We start from the raw sequence: 18,654 nt of genomic DNA on the forward strand, positions 1-18,654 counted from the left end.
ATCCTATCCTACATGACCGGCGGGGTATCACCCTAGGGCTATATGCATTGGCCATGCCCTAATGGCTATAAAGCATCCATTCCCTTTAAAAAAAACTTGCCTCATCTCATTCATTAAGAATAGGAGACATAGTTTTAAAGTGACAAAGACCACAAAGGTCGAGCCATGAAGGTTGAAAAGACTAACAAAACTCCTAAAGACTCTGATGCCCTTGCCAAAACCCAAAGGCTTGCCTCGGATTTGCACTTGTAGAAGATCCTCGAAGGTAAGGAAGCCTCATTAAGGAAGATTAGCATTTCTTTCATTTCAGATCTCCCGAGATACCAACATGGTTAGGGATTTCATCGTTCTGCGATGAGTGCCATCAGACATGCATTATTGTATAGGGTTAAACCCTAGCAGCCGCGAACCAGGGTTGTGTCTAAGCATTTGCCCATAAGAACGACTAATTCCTAGTCCTCCCCCTTGCTCAAGTTTTCTTTCCTTAAATTTAGTGTCGATTCAATCTGAATGTTAGTTGGGTCTATCAATCTTCTAATTCACTATTCTCCCTAATTTTGGAATCCTTCTATTCAGTTGAGGTGTTCAACTTTAGATTTGGTTCATGGTTTTGACTGGGTCAATTCTCAACGAGCTTTCTCATTCAAATGAGTTATTCAATTTTGAATTTGATCATGGTTTTGATTGGGTCAATGATTTCTCAACCAGACTGGATTTTTTAGAACAGCTCACAATGGAATTTTTTATGTGAAAATGTATTTTTCAGAGGGAAAATTTGAAGTTGAATAGCATTCGTACTATTATCTGGGCTTCTCCGGTGGATTGTCGTCGAAAACAAATCCATTTCTGCCTGTGGGCTAAGCCCATGACCCGGCCACACACTCCTCTCCTCTGATTCTCTCCCCCCTTCCCTCTCGCAGCCGGCGATGGCCGCCTCCCGCCGCCTGGCGCGGAAGCTCCCCTCCATCATCTCCAAGCACCAGCGCCTCATCTCGCCGGAGATCGAAACCCTAGAGGAGACCCCCGAAATCTCCACCTCACCGGCCTCCATCCCCCTCGACCCCACCCTGCCGCTCCTCCCGCTCGCCGTCTCCCACCTCTCGCCGCCGAGCCCCCTCCCGGCGCTCCCCTCCGCGCACGCCTCGTCCCCGACGTCGCTCCTTCGCCTCCTGCGCCGCGCGCGGCACCACCCGCGCCTCGCGCCGCTCGACCTCCACCTCCTCCTCGCGGCCGCCGACGCCTCCTCGGCCTTCCGCCCCGACCACCGCCTCACGAGCCTCCTCGCCGCGCGCCTCGCGGCCTCCCGCCGCCTCCCCTCGCTGCGGCGCCTCCTCCAGCTCGTCCTCTCCCGCCCCTGCCCCTGCGCCGACGACTCCATCTTCGCCTGCCCCGATCTCCTCCCGACCTTCCGCAAGGCCATCCTCGCCTTCGCCACCTCCGGCGACATCCCCGCGGCGTCCGAAGCCCTCGCGTCCCTCCGCCGCGCCGCGGACTCGCCCCTCCCCGCCGAGTTCTACAACATCATCCTCCACGCCCTCGCCCGTCTCCACCGCCATGACGACGCCATCCGCTTCTACGGCGAGATGACCAGCGTCCACCGCGTCGCACTGGATGCCTACACCTTCAACATACTCATCAACAGCTCCTGCCGCGTCGAAGGCGTCGATGCCGCCATGCGGTGGTTCGAGGAGATGCGGCGCCGGAGCTGTGCGCCGACTGGTGTGAGCTTCAATACTCTTATGCGCGGGTTCTTCAGAGAAGGCAGGTATAAGGAAGGCCTTAAGGTTGCTTATGAGATGCTGCAGCTTGGGGCCGGGCTGTCGGTTGCTTCCATGGAGATTTTGATTGGTGGGTTGTGCCGTGGAGGCGAGGCTTTGAAGGCAGCCGAGGTGTTTGCGGAGTTTTTGGTGGATGCGGTGGTTCCGGAAGGGTTTGATTGCTTGGATCTTGTTGAATCCCTGTGCCATGTTGGAAGGGTGGACAAAGCAGTAGAAATAGTGGAGTTGGTATTGGAGAGGAATAGGGCATGCTGCTTAAGTGTCCCTGCTGGTGTAACGGTTTTGGAGTGCTTGATGAAGGCTGGGAAGCTGGATGATGTGTGCCGGTTGATGGGAAGGATGGTTGGGGAGGGGATTGTCCCGGATACCATTTCTTGTAACTGTATAATTGAGTCATTTTGTGAAGCTGGGATGATTTCTGATGCAAACAGGCTGAGGATTCTGACTAAAGAGAAGGGTTTTGCAGCCGATGCTGCGACATATAGCATGCTGGTGCAGGGCTTTGGCAGGCAGGGAAGGGTGAAGGAAGGTGAGGCTGTGTTGGATGAAATGCTTGATTTAGGGTTTATACCAAACATTGTGGCTTACAATAGGCTTCTTGATAGCTTACATGTGCGGAGATCTTTGCAATGACAAGTGAACTCCTGTAGGCATGTGTATGCTCCAAACATTTTTTGGCCACATGGAAGCATCAAACTGCAAGACGTCACATAGTTTGTGCTTGGAATTCATGTGCAGAGACTTTGGAGGAACATAAAACAAAACAAGGGATAGTCGGATAGATGACAGTTGAGACGAGCGGTGGTCATAATTGCACTGACAGAAGCATCAAACTGCAATGACGAGTGAACTCCTCTAGGCATGTGTATGCTCCAAACATTGGCCACATGGATGCATCAAACTGCAAGATGTCAGAGAGTTTCTGCTTGGAGTTCATGTGCACAGACTTTTGCAGCGTACAGCAAAACATGGGGTACATGAGGCCATCGGTTTCATAATTTCATGCGAAGTTCCAAGGCTTGAAATGAGGTATTGTTTTGACGACGCCCTTTAATCCCAAGATTAGTATTACTTGTGCTGTTGAATCACTTCTTACTTTGTTAATATGTCATTAGTTGTTGTGTTGGCCTGCTGGTATCTGTGAACAGTTATGTGATTCACTGTTTTGTTTGTCCTCCTACATTATCTATATTTACTTTGTCAAGGATGCAATCGGGCAACCCGCCCAGCCCGCATATAACTGTTCTTAAAGTCTACTGAGTGCAATTCCCCATTTGAAATTAACACAAGGTTGACTTTAGATATACTTACTTACATTTGGGCTCTCTGAGTTGCTCCTTTGCATCCCTAATTTTCACTTCCTTGGACTCCTAGTAAGCAAGACACTAAAAGGTTAGGGTTTTCTTGGGTGTTTCTCCTATCGATCCTGGTAAATTATGAATCGACGTCATTGTTAAGGAATACCGAGCTTCAGACATATTTGCAATAGTTCTAGATCTGACAAGTCATAACCTCCATTAGCAAGAACCCATGTTTTCTCATATTGATAAATCAGTATCTTTTTTTTTCCATATAACCAAAGTTGGTTGCAATGTTGTATCAGTTCTGTCCATTGGCCAGTAGTACTTGAAATGCAATCACACTTGTTTATTCATTTATGTGATATATTGTGCTGTTTGAAAAGAACAGCTCAGTGTTTGGAAGGATGTTCTGCTCGTTTGTTTAGACTCTAATAGATCTGGTTGATAGAGAATGACTCATCCAATCTGGTGATTTAACATCTGCAAACTTAGGAGGGCTGAATAATTTTTGGACAGGACATATAACCATAAGGTAGAGATGAATAGTCTCATAAAGGAGCTATATCTTACTGTAATTCTTCATATGTCTGGAGTCTAGGTATTATAACTGCATAAGTTGGAGTGTCATAATACATGGCAAGTCGATATAGGAAAGACCATAGTATGGCATCTCCCGAAAGCTACATATCCCTCGACTTCTAGCGTTCAATTGAATCGCGGACCTGATAAGACGAGGCATTTGCGAAATGATAAAAAAACACTATACAAGAAGATAATTTCATGGGCCTGAACAACACACTCGAAGATAAGCTCTCAGCATGTTACAGAAGCTGATGGGTTGTTTCCCTTTCAAGATAACCATGGTTGGGTTGGGCGATTGGCAAGTCCACTAAGGTTAGTGATCCTGTTTAAGCACTCTGAGGAATAGCTGATAAGCCAGGGGAACTAATATTGCTTGCAAATAAACCACTGCTTCTGCTTACTTGTCCCCAAATTAGAAGACAGTACTGGCCATCTTCTTCAATATATTTTATGGATCTTGACCAACAGGAGAATTTGTCATTTTATTTATTTATCGAAGATCAATACTGTATCGTGTTATCATGAACCAATTTTTTAGCACTAATAATGTCCTTTTAGTGACATTATATCTATGCAATATTTCAAGTGCAGTACCCACATTGCTTCTCAACATGTCAGCTGGGTGCTCAAATGACAGTACCCACACAGTTGTCATTGTATTTGCTCTCCAGATTGGCTGTTTAGAACAACTATGAAGTAATGCATGCTTGTTTTTTTGACCTCAACAAATAACCATTTTGCAATACCAATTACTTTTGGCAAGTTAATTCTAAAAATGTTTTTTTCTTAGTTAGCCATTCTCCGCCTTTTTGTCCTTTGGACACAGTGTCTGCCAATGAAGTTTGAATTGCTGCTCTAGGAGGCTAGGAGCAAGGTTCTAAATCATGAATATCTGGTTGGTAGCTTATTGTCTTCAGCATATTATTTTTTTGTGGCAAAGAGCATATTAGATATCAGCCAATATATTGGTGGTGATATGGTCCAGTATCAGAGTTGAAAAATATTTATAATTTCTAGTTAAGCATGATGTGTGCCATGACTTCCAAGTGTCACCCTGATAATGACATATGCACACATCATGCGATTTGTATTTTCCTAATCTCATGGGGACTATAAAATACTAGCGTGTAGCTTCTCCCTAATCTAAACTGAGAGTACGTCATTTACTGAGAATGTGCCATTTGTAAACCACGAGGTCCACCAGACGACCACTGTAATGGACGGCCGGCTGGCTCGTCCAGAGGCTTTATATCCTCTGCGGCAGTGAAGCACCATTCGTACCAAGCCATCATTAAGCACCTACATCTTCTAGGCCTCCTCCTACTCTCTCGCCCTTGTCTCCTGCTATTCGCCGCCATGCCGGTGGTAGCCGGCATCCGGCGTGAAGCTGAAGCACCTGTGAAGTGGAAGGCTTGCTTGGCCAGTGCCGATGAGTCCCTTGGGCCATGGTCGATGGCCAACTCCACAAGCCTTTGCAGGTGGACGTACATCACTTGCGACTCGCCCGGGCACATCACAGAGCTCGTGCTCGAGGGTGCAAGACTGAATGGCACACTTCACGAGTTCGACTTCTCCGCCTTTCCCCACATGGAGAAACTCATGCTCTACGATAATGGTCTGTATGGCACAATTCCAGCTGGGATTGGCAACCTGTTGAGTTTAGTCGAGTTGGAGATCACCAGCAATCCGCATCTGAGGGGTGCCATTCCAGGCAGCATTGGCCAGCTGAAGCACCTTGTTGTACTGGAACTATCAGATTTGGGGCTCAACGACACGCTACCTCAAGAGATAGGTAACTTGACGACCTTGGAGAAGCTCCGTCTTAGTTTGGTTACTTTGACTGGATCAATCCCACTAACAATTGGGAAGCTCATGAAGCTCCGCTTCCTGAGCCTGACAGGCAACAATCTCACAGGGAGCATCCCAATGGAGATTGGAAACTTGACAAAACTGCAGAACCTATACCTTCAGAATAACTATTTGGAAGGGCAGCTGCCAGGTACCATGTCTCATCTGGTAAAACTACGGTATATGTTTCTGTCAGGAAATCAGCTGGTAGGTCACATCTTCCCTGAGCTTGGGAATAGCAGTCTCCTTGATAGTGTCGGCGTGGCAAACAGCAACTTCTCTGGATTGTTCCCACCATCCATTTGCGTAGGAGGAGCACTAACTATGGTCAGTGCTGGATACAATGGATTTACCGGCATTTACCATCAGACATTTCAAAACTGCACAACCCTGCAAGATGTTGACTTCACAGCAAACAACATTATTGCAGAGCTAGGTTACTGTTTTAGCAAGCATCCAAGATGGCTTCAAACCATGGCTTTCAGTCAAAACCAGCTGTATGGTAGGCTTCTGACAGCTCGGGGTGAGGAATTACTTTGTAACTGCACTGATTTAAACCTCCTAGACCTATCAAACAATGCCTTACATGGAGGTCTTTCCAAGTGTTTATGCGACTTGCCAAGTTTGCAACTCATGGATCTGTCCAGCAACTCTTTCAGTGGTGTAGTTCCGTACTCGAGGATAACTATATAGACCTAGCCAATAATCATTTCATAGGAACCTTTCCTTTGGGTCTTGAGAAATGTAGAAACCTGATCACTCTAGATCTTGGAGATAACAATTTCTCAGGTACAATACCGTCTTGGATAAGCAGGAGCTTGCCTGGACTCAAATTTCTCCGTCTGTCATCAAACAAGTTTGAAGGTGCCATACCCCTCCAGATATTACACTTTCACAAACTCCAACTATTGGACTTGACAAAAAACAAACTCACTGGACCCGTTCCAGATGATTTTACGAATTTTACTGGCATGGCACATGAACAGAAATACACTAACTATATAGATGCTGGCTACAACTCGCATCCGCAAATTCAAATAGTTTGGAAGAATGTCAATTATGTTTACATTATTGTGGTAGCAGGCATGGTGGGTATCGACTTATCTGGAAACTTTCTTTCACAAGGTATCCCTAATGGGCTTACAACCCTTCTTGGACTCAGGTACCTGAACTTATCTAGAAATCATCTGTCAGGTTTCATTCCTGAAGACATTGGCAATCTAGTATTGCTGGAATCCTTGGACCTTTCAGGTAACCAACTCTCGGGGAAAATTCCTGCAAGCTTTGCGGGTCTGAGGAGCATGACCGTGCTGAACCTCTTGAGCAACACTCTATCAGGGAGGATACCTACAGGCAACCAGCTGCAGACGCTTGATGACCCGTCAATACACAGCAACAATTCTGGGCTGTGTGGATTCCCGTTGAAGGAGTGTGTAAACTCGTCGACACCGACGCAAAATGAAGCAAGCCAGGATGAAGATAGAGAGGCATTGTGGTTGTATTGCTTTGTGGCTGCTGGGTTCATCTTTGGGTTCTGGCTGTACTGGGGCATCTTCTTATTTCGCAGCGGGACCTGGAGATGTGCTTTCTATCAGTATGTGGACAACATGCAAGTAAAGGTAATCAAGAAGATGTACAGCTGCATGTCGCGCTTCCAGGCAAGCAGCTCTGAAGGATGAAGTGCGGTTATGTGGTGTTGAAGTAATGGGGCGCGCAGATCATGTCTGTACTCTGTAGGAGTATTTCCCTTCCTTTGTTTGTTGGTTGTATTAAAGTATGTGCATGGCGTTCTTCAAGTTTTGTGGCTATGAAACCTACTGATTTCAGATGAACTGTACAACTTCTACTTTTTGGTTGTGTGGCAGCTAAGGTTGGTTGGAGTGAAGTTAATGAGTTCTCTGGAATCGGTTGTCATAATTTTGAATCTGTAGCTTGTTTTGTAACAGTAAGACATGCTGTTTTGAACTAATCTTGTGCAGCCATTTTGTGAAGTTTTTGGAAAATATAGGAATGGTAGATCGTTTTTAGCTCTCAATGGTAAAGGAAACCGAAGCATACTACGTCAAATCTGCTGGCTGCTTGCCAACCTGGTCAACCAAAGCGGCCCGCACTTGATGCAGGCATGTGTTGATTGTGCAGATGAAGGCGCTTGCCAGACCGGTAGGTTGTGAGCTCTCGGTTCTGATTACTGGTCCGGGAGAAGCCTGATGATCGTAGCATCTGAAAAGGACTGTTGGTTGCAATGGCCCTGTTGCCTCCGGCGTGAGAGAAGAAGATAGATACACAGGAAGAGGAACAAAGTGAGATGGAAACTTTTCTGCAGTTTTTTCTTTTCTTGTCTTCAGTTAATAGTGTTCAACGGGCCACGAGCCATAGAGCAGCGGGATCCATATATGCTCTGCTGGGCTAAGTCCATATCTGCCACACCTGACTCCGGCCACATATACTGCTCTCACCTCTCAGTGTACATAGGCCCCTTCCCTTCTACTCCCTCTGATCCAAAATAAGTGTCATGGTTTTAGTTCAAATCTGAAATCAGAGGGAGTATTTATTATTTCCGCAGTCGCCAGTATTATACTCCACTTGTCTGCGTGACTTTTCGTGTTATACTACATCGAGACTGTACACATAGGAAAAACTACAGTGTGCTATCTCTCAAGGTTTACGTATCTATCCACTTCTAGCATTCAGTTGATGAGAATACCTGACAGGATGAGTATGCACGAAATGTTCAAAGAACACTAATTATATAAGATAATTTTGCAGGTCTCAACGGAGTGCTGGAAGCCTCTTCACATGATGTTGATTTATGTTTGGATTGGTAAGGTCGACAAGGTTAGTGATCCTGTTTAAGCACTTTCAGAAATGGGCATGCAGATCATTTTGTTCTTGTGCTGATCTTGTACCCCAATAATCAGTCACTCTCATTGTATTGCATAGACCTTGACTATTAGGGGAAGTAAGAAGTTGTGTACTTATGATACTGTCATGAACAATTTTTTTAAAATTTCTATATGCCTTTTTAGTAACATTATTTTACTCACAGTGTTTCTCAAACATATCAGCTGGTTTCTTTAATGACAGTAGGCACACTGTTGTCATTGTATTTCAAATTGGGTGATTAGAGCAAACTCCCTGCAGTAATATATGGGCGGCCATGATATTGTTTTCTTAGTGCAACAATGAATAAAATTTGCCATAACATAGTAACCATAGACCGGTTGCTTCTGTTTCGTACCATGATATTGGGCTTATTCATGTCAAGTCTGCACAACTTATATTCCTGTTGTTAAATAATTTGCACTCTGTTCAAAATAAAATAAATTAATTTGCAGTGAAATGAAAAACCAATTAATCCTCACTGTAAGTAACTGAAATAAAGGAATTCATTGAGAAAAGAGTGCTAAGAAGATCCTAAACCAAGTGGTTGTATTAAGGCCCCAGCTCGCCAAAGTGATAGCCCGGTGACCAGTAGGTGCTTGGTGGTAGGCCTGGTGCCTGTGGAGGCAATTGGTACGCCTCCATTTGAAGGGACCCGCACACTGGATGATGATCATCATGGAGCCAGCACAAGTGTTGGTGCCATGCTGTCTGTGACTGTGCAATTTATGCTGAGCCGGCACGTTCGGTTTTACCGTGTTGTCTCCTGGTGCTCCTGAGTCCTAACCTGGATTGCCGTCCAATCCTGCTTAGCCTGGGGATTCTAAAATAGTTTTGCCATATGTGCTAGTTTTCTGTTCTTTTTGGGCTTTCTTATGTGGGCGCATACACCTGCAACTAAAGCCTGGATTGCTGCCCTAGGACAAAGGTCTTTAAATCGTGGACACCGGATTGATAGCTTATTGTCTTCACCATGTTAGGTATCGATTAACATTTTGGGCTATACATTATAGTCTCAGACCTGGAAAGTTGATAAAAATATCGACCCAACATGTGTGTGCCATGATAACTTCCAAGTGTCACCCTGATAGAAGGATAGTGACACATGCATACATCATGCCATTTGTAATTTCTTAATCTAAACTAAACTAGCATGTAGGTTGCCCTTAAATCAAAACTAACAGTATGCCATTTACTTCTTATTATGGGCAGCCCTCTATAATAAACTAGCATGTAGGTTGCCCTTAATCTAAACTAACAGTACGCCATTTACTAAAAATGTGCCATCTGTAAACCAGGAGATCCACCAGACGACCACTGTAAATGGACGGCCGGCAGGCCGGCCGGCTCATCCAGAGGTTTTATATCCTCTGCGGCAGTGAAGCACCATTCGTACCAAGCCATCATGAAGCATCTCCATTCTCTATGCTTTCTCCTATTCTTACACTTATCTCCTACTACACGCCGCCGCGCCGGTGAGAGCTGACATCCGGCGTGAAGCTGAAGCACTTGTGAAGTGGAAGGCTAGCTTGGATGGTGCCGATGAGTCCCTTGGGCCATGGTCGTTGGCCAACTCCACCAGCCTTTGCAATTGGACGCACATCACCTGCGACTCGGCCGGGCACATCAGAAGCCTCGACCTTACCATCGTCAGTCTTAATGGCACACTTGACCAGCTCGACTTCTCGGCCTTCCCGCACCTGGGGAAACTCACCCTGTTCCAGAATGGTCTATACGGCACAATTCCAGCAGGAATTGGCAACCTGACGAGCTTGGTCGTGTTGCAGATCATACTCAACCCATATTTGAGGGGTGCCATTCCATGCAGCATTGGCCAGCTGAAGAACCTTGCTGTACTGGAAATGAAAGGTTTGGGGCTTGACAGCATGCTTCCTGAAGAGATTGGTAACTTGACGAGCTTGGAGGAGCTCCATCTCAACTCTGTTACTTTGACTGGATCAATCCCACCAACAATTGGGATGCTCACGAAGCTCCGCACACTGAGCATGAGGTACAACAATCTGACAGGGAGCATCCCGCTTGAGATTGGAAACATGACGGAACTGCAGGAGTTGTACTTTTCGAATAACTATTTGGAAGGACAGCTACCAGGTACAATATCTCATTTGATTAAACTCCAGTATTTGCATCTATCAGTGAACCAGTTCCGGGGCCACATTGCCCCTGAGCTTGGGAATAGCAGCTTCTTGGACACGGTCGATGTTCAGATGAACAACTTCTCTGGGTTGTCCATTTGTGTAGGAGGAGCACTGACTTCTGTCAGTGCTGGACACAATTGATTTACGGGCATTCACCAACAGACCTTTCAAAACTGCACGACCCTGCAGCATGCTGGCTTCACGGCAAACAACATGGTTGCAGACTTAAGGGACTGTTTTCAGGAGCATCTTGGACAGCTTGAGACGATGGCTTTCAGTCAGAACCACTTATATGGCACCCTTCTCACAGATCAGGGCGAGGTATTCCTTTGTAACTATACTGCTTTAAAGCTCCTAGACTTATCAAACAATGCCTTGCATGGAGGTCTCTCGAAGTGTTTCTGGGACTTTCCAAGTTTGGCATTCATGGATTTGTCCAGCAACTCTTTCAGTGGTGTAGTTCCTATATCGAGGACATGTGCAGACAATCTTAAGTATCTACACTTAGCTGAAAACCATTTTAGAGGAACCTTTCCTCTGGGTCTTAAGAAATGCAAAAACCTTATCACTCTAGATCTTGGAGGGAATCACTTCTCTGGTACAATACCTTCTTGGGTAAGCATGAGCTTGCCTGAACTCATTTTTCTCCGATTGTCATCAAACATTTTTTATGGCATCATACCTCAACAAATATTACAATTCCGCTGGCTCCAGGTACTGGACTTGTCAAAAAACAAGCTCACTGGACCAATTCCAGACGATTTTACGAATTTTACGAGCATGGCAAAACAAAATACCGTTGACTTCATATACCATGACGAGTTCCTATATGCAGAGCAGATTCAAATACAACAACAACAACAAAGCCTTTAGTCCCAAACAAGTTGGGGTAGGCTAGAGGTGAAACCCATAAGATCTAGCAACCAACTCATGGCTCTGGCACATGGATAGCAAGCTTCCACGCACCCCAGTCCATAGCTAGCTCTTTGGTGATACTCCAATCCTTCAGGTGTCTCTTAACGGACTCCTCCCATGTCAAATTCGGTCTACCCCGCCCTCTCTTGACATTCTCCGCACGCTTTAGCCGTCCGCTATGCACTGGAGCTTCTGGAGGCCTGCGCTGAATATGCCCAAACCATCTCAGACGATGTTGGACAAGCTTCTCCTCAATTGGTGCTACCCCAACTCTATCTCGTATATCATCATTCCGGACTTGATCCTTCCTCGTGTGGCCACACATCCATCTCAACATACGCATCTCCGCCACACCTAACTGTTGAACATGTCGCCTTTTAGTCGGCCAACACTCCGCGCCATACAACATTGCGGGTCGAACCGCCGTCCTGTAGAACTTGCCTTTTAGCTTTTGTGGCACACTCTTGTCACAGAGAATGCCAGAAGCTTGGCGCCACTTCATCCATCCGGCTTTGATTCGATGGTTCACATCTTCATCAATACCCCCATCCTCCTGCAACATTGACCCCAAATACCGAAAGGTGTCCTTCCGAGGTACCACCTGGCCATCAAGGCTAACCTCCTCCTCCTCACACCTAGTAGTACTGAAACCGCACATCATGTACTCGGTTTAGTTCTACTAAGCCTAAACCCTTTCGATTCCAAGGTTTGTCTCCATAACTCTAACTTCCTATTTACCCCCATCCGACTATCGTCAACTAGCACCACATCATCCGCAAAGAGCATACATCATGGGATATCTCCTTGTATATCCCTTGTGACCTCATCCATCACCAAAAAAGATAAGGGCTCAAAGCTGGCAGAGCAGATTCAAATAATTTGGAAAAATGCGGGTCGTGTTTACAATCTACAGGAGGCAGCCATGGCGGGTATCGACTTATCTGGCAACTCTCTTTCGCAAGAGATCCCAGGTGGGCTCACAACCCTTCTTGGACTCAGGTACCTGAACTTATCTGGAAATCATCTGTCAGGTTGTATCCCCGAAGACATTGGCAATCTGGTACTGCTGGAATCCTTGGACCTTTCACAGAACCAACTCTCAGGGGAAATTCCTCCAAGCTTTGCAGCTTTGAAGGCCATGAGCGCTCTGAACCTCTCGACCAATGATTTATCAGGGAGGATACCTACAGGCAGCCAGCTGCAGACGCTCGTCGATCCATCAATATACAGCAATAATCCAGGGCTATGTGGTTTTCCATTGAAGGACTGTGTAAACTCGTCAGACACCGACGCAAAATGAAGTGAGCCAGGCTGAAGACAGAGAGGCCCTGTGGTTGTGTTGCTTTGTGGCTGCTGGGTTCATCTTTGGGTTCTGGCTGTACTGGGGCATCTTCTTGTTCCGCAGCGAGGCCTGGAGGTGTGCATTCTATCAGCATGTGGACAGCATGCAAGCGGAGGTTATCAAGAAGATGTGTAGCTGTATGTCGCGATTCTGGGCAAACGGCTCTGAATGATGAAGTGCGCCGTGTGGCTCTGGAGTAATGTTGCGAGCATACACGCCAATGCCGATCATGTCTAATACCGTATTTCCCTTCCTCGTTGGTTTGCTGTAAAAGTACTTGCTAGTACTTTGGTGTGCATGGCGTTATTCAGGTTGTGTGGCGCTGAAACCTACAGGTTTTTCAGATGAACTGGGCAACATTTACTTTCTGATTGTGTGGCGTAAAAATGAATAAGTTCTGTTGAATCAGTTGTCAAATTGTGTTGGAGAAGATATGGTGAAGTTAGCATCTGAAAGGATTGTGATTGTAAATTTGTAATGCCCCCGTTGCCTCAGGCGAGTTGCCGTACGTGGTGTAAGGCAGAGGAAGAAGTGACAGTCAGTTAATTTTTGTCCCTCTCCAAAGAGCGAGTAGAGGCAGATAAGCCCAATGCCTTCGTGGGCCCACTTGCAGACTACCGGCTCTGCCTAGCACTGGGTAGGTTTCCTCCTCTGTTTCCTGCAACAACAAAAAAGTACCCTCCCCTGTGGACAGTGGCGAATCCAGGAAGAAAATGAAGGGTGGGCTCAAAGTTAACAACGAGAAGATTTCGCAAAAAAAAAGTTAACATCAAGAAAACTAACGTCATTTAGAAGAGAAAAAGGCGTTTCGGTAAAAAAAAGCATTATCTCCTAATCCTATTGTCCAAATACGCTAATATTTTGCCAGAGTACCACTGAAAACATATGTATTATTAATGTCATTTTCTAGGTTCTTGCTAATAAAAAATATTGAACGGAAGTTGAAATCTATCTACCAAAATATAGTCGCTATCTCCTGGTCCTTTTGCTCCAAACAAGGTAAAACTTTCCTAGATTACTACAGGAAACATGACGTATTTGCTAGATTCTCTTAAAAAAGTATATCAAAATTTTAACCAAAATTTCAATTTATTTAGCAAAATATAGTCATTATCTCTTAATCCTTTTCTTCAAATAAGCTCAAAATTGCCAGATTGCTTCTATATATTTGGTGTTGTGCTGTCCGCTACTTGCCTGTGGGCTGTTGGTGTTTATTGGTTGAGAATGAGAGACTGGGTTGCTGGGCTAGGACGTGTAGTAGTAATTTTTTTTGTATATTTGGAGGGTAGGCTAGAGCCTTTTGAAGCCCCTTTACTGGACTCGCCACTGCCTGTGGAAATCTTCTAGTATTCCTAATTTCTAATGGAGTTGGTAGCCTCATACTCCGGCTAATTTTCGTTCGATTATTTTTCGTCCCCCTTCCACCCCACCACCACCACTCCCACCGGTTTTTCGAGTCGAAACCGATTCCCCACCCCCACGATAGAAAATGCTGCTCCCGATCTCACCCGAGCACCACGACGTATTCGCGTCGGGGGAGGCCGGCCCGGATCCCGCCGTCACCACCGCCCATCTCTCTGTCAAACTCACCCGATCCATCCCACCTCCTCCCGATCCAGGCAATGCACGTACCCTAATCTGCAACAGTTGCTCATGATCCCCTTCTTCGCGCGCTGGGGTAGTCACGCAGGGCCGCCACAAGACTGCCTTCGGGAAGTCGGGAGTCTCCAGATGCAGGGCCGTCGCCGTAGGACGGACGGGTTACAATCCTTCATATCCAGGGCGGCAAGTGCGGTAACCAGATCGGCTCCAAATTTTGGGAGATGGTCTGCGACGAGCACAGCATCGACTCGACCGGCCGCTATGACGACACCGACCTCCAGCCTGCGGCAGGTTCGTGCCCCGCGCGTACAAACTACAAAGATGAGCGACCATGTCTCCTATTTTCATTCTTTCCTCGGCATAATTCTCCTGACAGAGGCGAAGAAGATCGGCACTAGATGAACGGATGCACTATGCTATGCAATGCATGCCAGCTTAATTACACGGCGCCTTAGATGCAGATAGATTGATGTCTGGTCACGAATAGTAGTGCAGATACATTGATGGCCATAGTTAACACCTTGAAAGAGATGGGCCTGACTAGGACGGCTATGCGTTTCCATTCATATATGCACGGGGCTTCACTGTGGAACCAGATTTATCTCTACTGGGGAAAGGGGCACTGAGCCGACGGAGCTGAGCTCATCGACTCTGTGCTTGATGTTGTCTGGAAGGGGGTGCAGAACTGCCACTGCATGCCTTCAATGTCATTTTCTTTCTCTACTGCCATTCTTTGTTGGAGGAAGTTGACCCCTTCGCATCCAACTACGGCGATGTCCCCGTCGAGGAGATCCAGTCCAAGGTCATCTCCGGTAGGTCCTAGACCGACATCGGCGACTTCGATGAGGCCGCTCCGTGCTCATCCGCGTGTGCGTGCAGGCATTGCGGCCGGTCAGCAAGAAGATGGACTTCGTCGTGCTGCGCCAGAGCATGAGCACCGTGCAGTGCGTGCTCGTCGCCAGCGTCGATGCCGGCGTCAGCACGCAGATGGTGCACTTTGCCGCCTCCCTCAGCAAGGAGAGCATCGTCGATGTCGAAGGCATCGTCACCCTCCCCAAGGAGCCCTTCAAGGCCACCACACAACAGGTTAGTCATCGACGCCATCATGCCCATGTTAGATGCTTGTTTCTTATTTGTTTCGAAATTATTGTTGTCTAATTTTTTACGTGAAGCGCATGCTTGTTACATCTTCGGTTTGTTTGAGTGTTATACTGTGCCTAGCCTGATCAATTGTTTGTGTGTTCGTTTTGACTGGTGGGTCGAGATTCAGGTTAGGAAGGCTACTGCATCAATAGGTCGATCCCCACACTTCCGATCAACCTGGACGATGCAGCCAGTAGTGAAGCAGAATTTGAGAAGGCTGAACAAGTACGTCCGTTGCAAATTATTTCATTTGCCTTCTTTCTCTTTGTAGGAAGCGCTCAGTTGTTGTTCTATGGTTCTTATTCTTCCCATGGTTACAGGCTGGGGAAAATCACGTGTTACCGTGCGGCGCTTTCTGGCTCTCAGTTTATAGGAAAACTGTGCCGTGCACTCCGTCTCTCGGTTTATAAGTAAGCCATGTCCTCGGCCCTCGGTTTATATAGACGGGACACGTGGCACTGCCATTAAACGTCCGGCCGCCATGATGTTTCTTTATTAACCCGAGAGCCACTTGTAAGTACTCGGCATATATATAAGCCGAGCTTTTTGTTCATGGCTCTTGGTTTATACGTTTTGAGCCGGTCCTTAGTAAGCCTGTGGTGTAAGCCGGGACTTTTACTCGGCTTATATATAAACCGAGCGTTTTTCGGCATAAGCCAATTGTATCGGGCACACGGCTTAATTTTTTTACCTGTAGTGTTGGCACGTGTTCTCCAGGACACATGCTTGAACTATCGATCTGCGGACACCTGCGAATCAAGCAATCTTCATCATCCAATTCCATGTTGAGAACGTGAGTACTATTTGTCTTCTTTGTACCGATCGACTGTTATCATTCTTGCAGTAAGGCATGCTGCTGTTACGGCTAGCACCAGGTGCGTTGTTATTATTAAATAAAAGCAGGTCCCATCACTGTTCATTCTTTCATCTTAGTATCTCCATCTACCAGCTAAACGCACCTTGCCCAAACTATGCTTATGTTTGTGACATTCATGTGGCATCTCATTCAGATAGATTTTATTATGTATTTCTGTATCATGCATGTTTATTTTCTTCTTTTGGTTCATAAATGTCATGATTGTTGGATACACATGCAGAAATTCATAGAGTTTTTGTTCTCGGAGAATTTTATTGGGATCCACAGTCCAAAGTTGATTGGTGGATCAAGGGAAGGTGGTGCATTTGCATTCAAGCTGGAGTACAATGGCCAGTCTACTTGTTTAGCGTAATATCCACAATTATACAAGCAGATGAGCATCTGTGGTGGCTTTGGGCGCCGTGTTTTGAGGTTGGCCCCGTATTTAGAGCAGAAAAATCAAACACCCACATGCATCTGTGTGAGTTTATTGGGTTGGATGTAGAAATGGAAATTAAGGAGCACTACTTTGAGCTAAGGAAGATTTGGAGGAAACAAGTCTTTAGTTTGTCTATTAAAGTGATGCTGACCAAGTACTGATTTTTGTATATAGGTTTGTGATATCATAGATGGCTTATTTGTAGCAATATTCAAACACCTGAATGAAAATTGTCAGAAGGAACTCGCAGCAATAAATACGCAGTGTCCATTTGAACATATGAAGGTAAAACATTACTCCTTACTGTTTTGTTGGAGATGGCTATATTGCCCTAGATCACTCGATCGATCAAAATTTCCCTTGCAAAAATTATCTTATCAATGTGACTGTATTTTATACTCCCTCCATCCCAAAATAAGTGTCTAAATCAAAATAAGTGTCTAAACTGGATTTGCATTTATTTTTCTAACTTCTATGAATGCCACACAAATTGTTATGGTAATTTCTATACATGTGTGTGATTTTGCAGCATACCAATAAAGCTTTTAAAATAACTTGGGTTGGTAACAAGTAAAGTTAAACGGAGGAAGATGCGTGAGTACGGAAGCTGTACCTTGTCAGTTTTGATGACAAGAAGTCTCTCTTTGATGGCATCCACAGCTTGATGATTTTGCACCTCTAAGACTGCCTCTAATGATTTTTGGTTTCCCTTTATACATTGCAGATTTTGATCTGGCTTCCTCTAGGCAGGATGCTCGCAATCCCCTAGATCTCAGCTGCAACAAAAAATACCCAACAAGGCTGATGTTTCAAGCTCAGATCCTCTTCATTGCGCGTGGTGCTAGAAGGAGAACTGGGCTATTGTTACTGGTCATTTTCTTTTGACTATTTCACTTAGGCCATCATCAACGACACATGTTTGCTTCCTGGATCGATCCCTTTCACTTCCTGGATCTTAAACGGATGTTGTGACTAGAATTATGATAGCATCAGTGTTCATCATTATTCTTTTTGGACTTGAATAGATCTATGTCTAAATCACACTTCATGTGTATGAGCAAATTAATATGTTGTACTTTCTGCCTTAAATCACACCTTAGTAATATGTTGCTTTGCACATGTCTTCTCATGGCCTTATTAATGATCTTGTTTCTATAGTTTTCAACACAAGATGATATTTTTGTAGCACATTTCATATAAGTTTTCCTCCTACAAGGCTATAATTTCAAATTCAAGCGGCTATAATTTCAAATTCAAGCCAACCCAGCACACAAAGTTTATATATTTTTATTTTCTATATAGGAAGTGGTTGGCGCGGCGGTGGCGTTGATGAACAACACCCAATGTAGAGGCATCATGACCATGGGGAAGGGATCAAGAACAATGTAGAGGCGACATGACCATAGGGAAGAGATCAAGAACATAAAGCTCTTGTGGTTCCTCATCGTCGCTGTCATCACCAACAACAACAATGATTGACCAGCTCATGAATCGGCTATTAGAGCGGGGAGCGAGTTAGAGGGAGACAGATCTTGTAGGTAGGTAGAACAACCATGTTTTGGAATATAAATGACATTTGGTGGTAAGTCACCATTGTATTTGTATCCAATCTGTCACATGCCATAACATGTCGAATGTGTTGTACAAATATTCTTCAATAAATATGGTTTTAGCTCTTGATATTTTAGTATGGTTGTAAATTTATCCATCACATATCACTCGGAGAAGCATTTTTAGTTGGGAGAAGGAAGAAAGGAAGAAAAGAAGAGTGCTTTCACAGTAAAAAGAAGAAGTCAATGCAGCCCGTTG

At 45.5% G+C, this 18,654-nt stretch overlaps 3 protein-coding genes and 1 pseudogene across 4 annotated transcripts; all 4 read left to right on the plus strand.

Annotated features, from left to right (window-relative positions):
- The first annotated feature begins 833 nt into the window (after nt 1-833).
- LOC109758315 (uncharacterized) lies at nt 834-8,552 on the plus strand. 2 transcript variants are annotated; one of them, XM_073510998.1, is made up of 3 exons: nt 834-2,307; nt 2,517-2,807; nt 8,276-8,552. In XM_073510998.1, exons 1-2 carry the CDS (start codon nt 927-929, stop codon nt 2,558-2,560), a joined length of 1,425 nt encoding a protein of 474 aa, XP_073367099.1. In that variant the 5' UTR covers nt 834-926; the 3' UTR covers nt 2,561-2,807; nt 8,276-8,552. The 2 variants fall into 2 exon arrangements, with proteins under 2 accessions (XP_073367099.1, XP_040260547.1); XM_040404613.3 differs by having other exon boundaries at nt 837-2,807.
- Nucleotides 2,803-7,491, plus strand: LOC109758310 (uncharacterized). Its single transcript, XM_073510997.1, is given in 2 exon segments — nt 2,803-6,188; nt 6,191-7,491. Coding segments are annotated over 2 exon segments (2,169 nt in total). The 5' UTR covers nt 2,803-5,017; the 3' UTR covers nt 7,189-7,491.
- Nucleotides 8,553-9,798: 1,246 nt separating the features above from the next.
- Nucleotides 9,799-17,888, plus strand: LOC109758313 (uncharacterized; annotated as a pseudogene).
- Nucleotides 14,629-16,779, plus strand: LOC141020571 (aspartate--tRNA ligase 2, cytoplasmic-like). Its single transcript, XM_073512008.1, has 6 exons — nt 14,629-14,698; nt 15,082-15,209; nt 15,287-15,493; nt 15,678-15,775; nt 15,871-15,952; nt 16,648-16,779. Exons 1-6 carry the CDS (start codon nt 14,629-14,631, stop codon nt 16,777-16,779), a joined length of 717 nt encoding a protein of 238 aa, XP_073368109.1.
- Nucleotides 17,889-18,654: the final 766 nt, after the last annotated feature.

This window comes from Aegilops tauschii, chromosome 3 (assembly GCF_002575655.3).
Source record: "Aegilops tauschii subsp. strangulata cultivar AL8/78 chromosome 3, Aet v6.0, whole genome shotgun sequence".
NCBI classification, from domain to species: Eukaryota; Viridiplantae; Streptophyta; class Magnoliopsida; order Poales; family Poaceae; genus Aegilops; species Aegilops tauschii.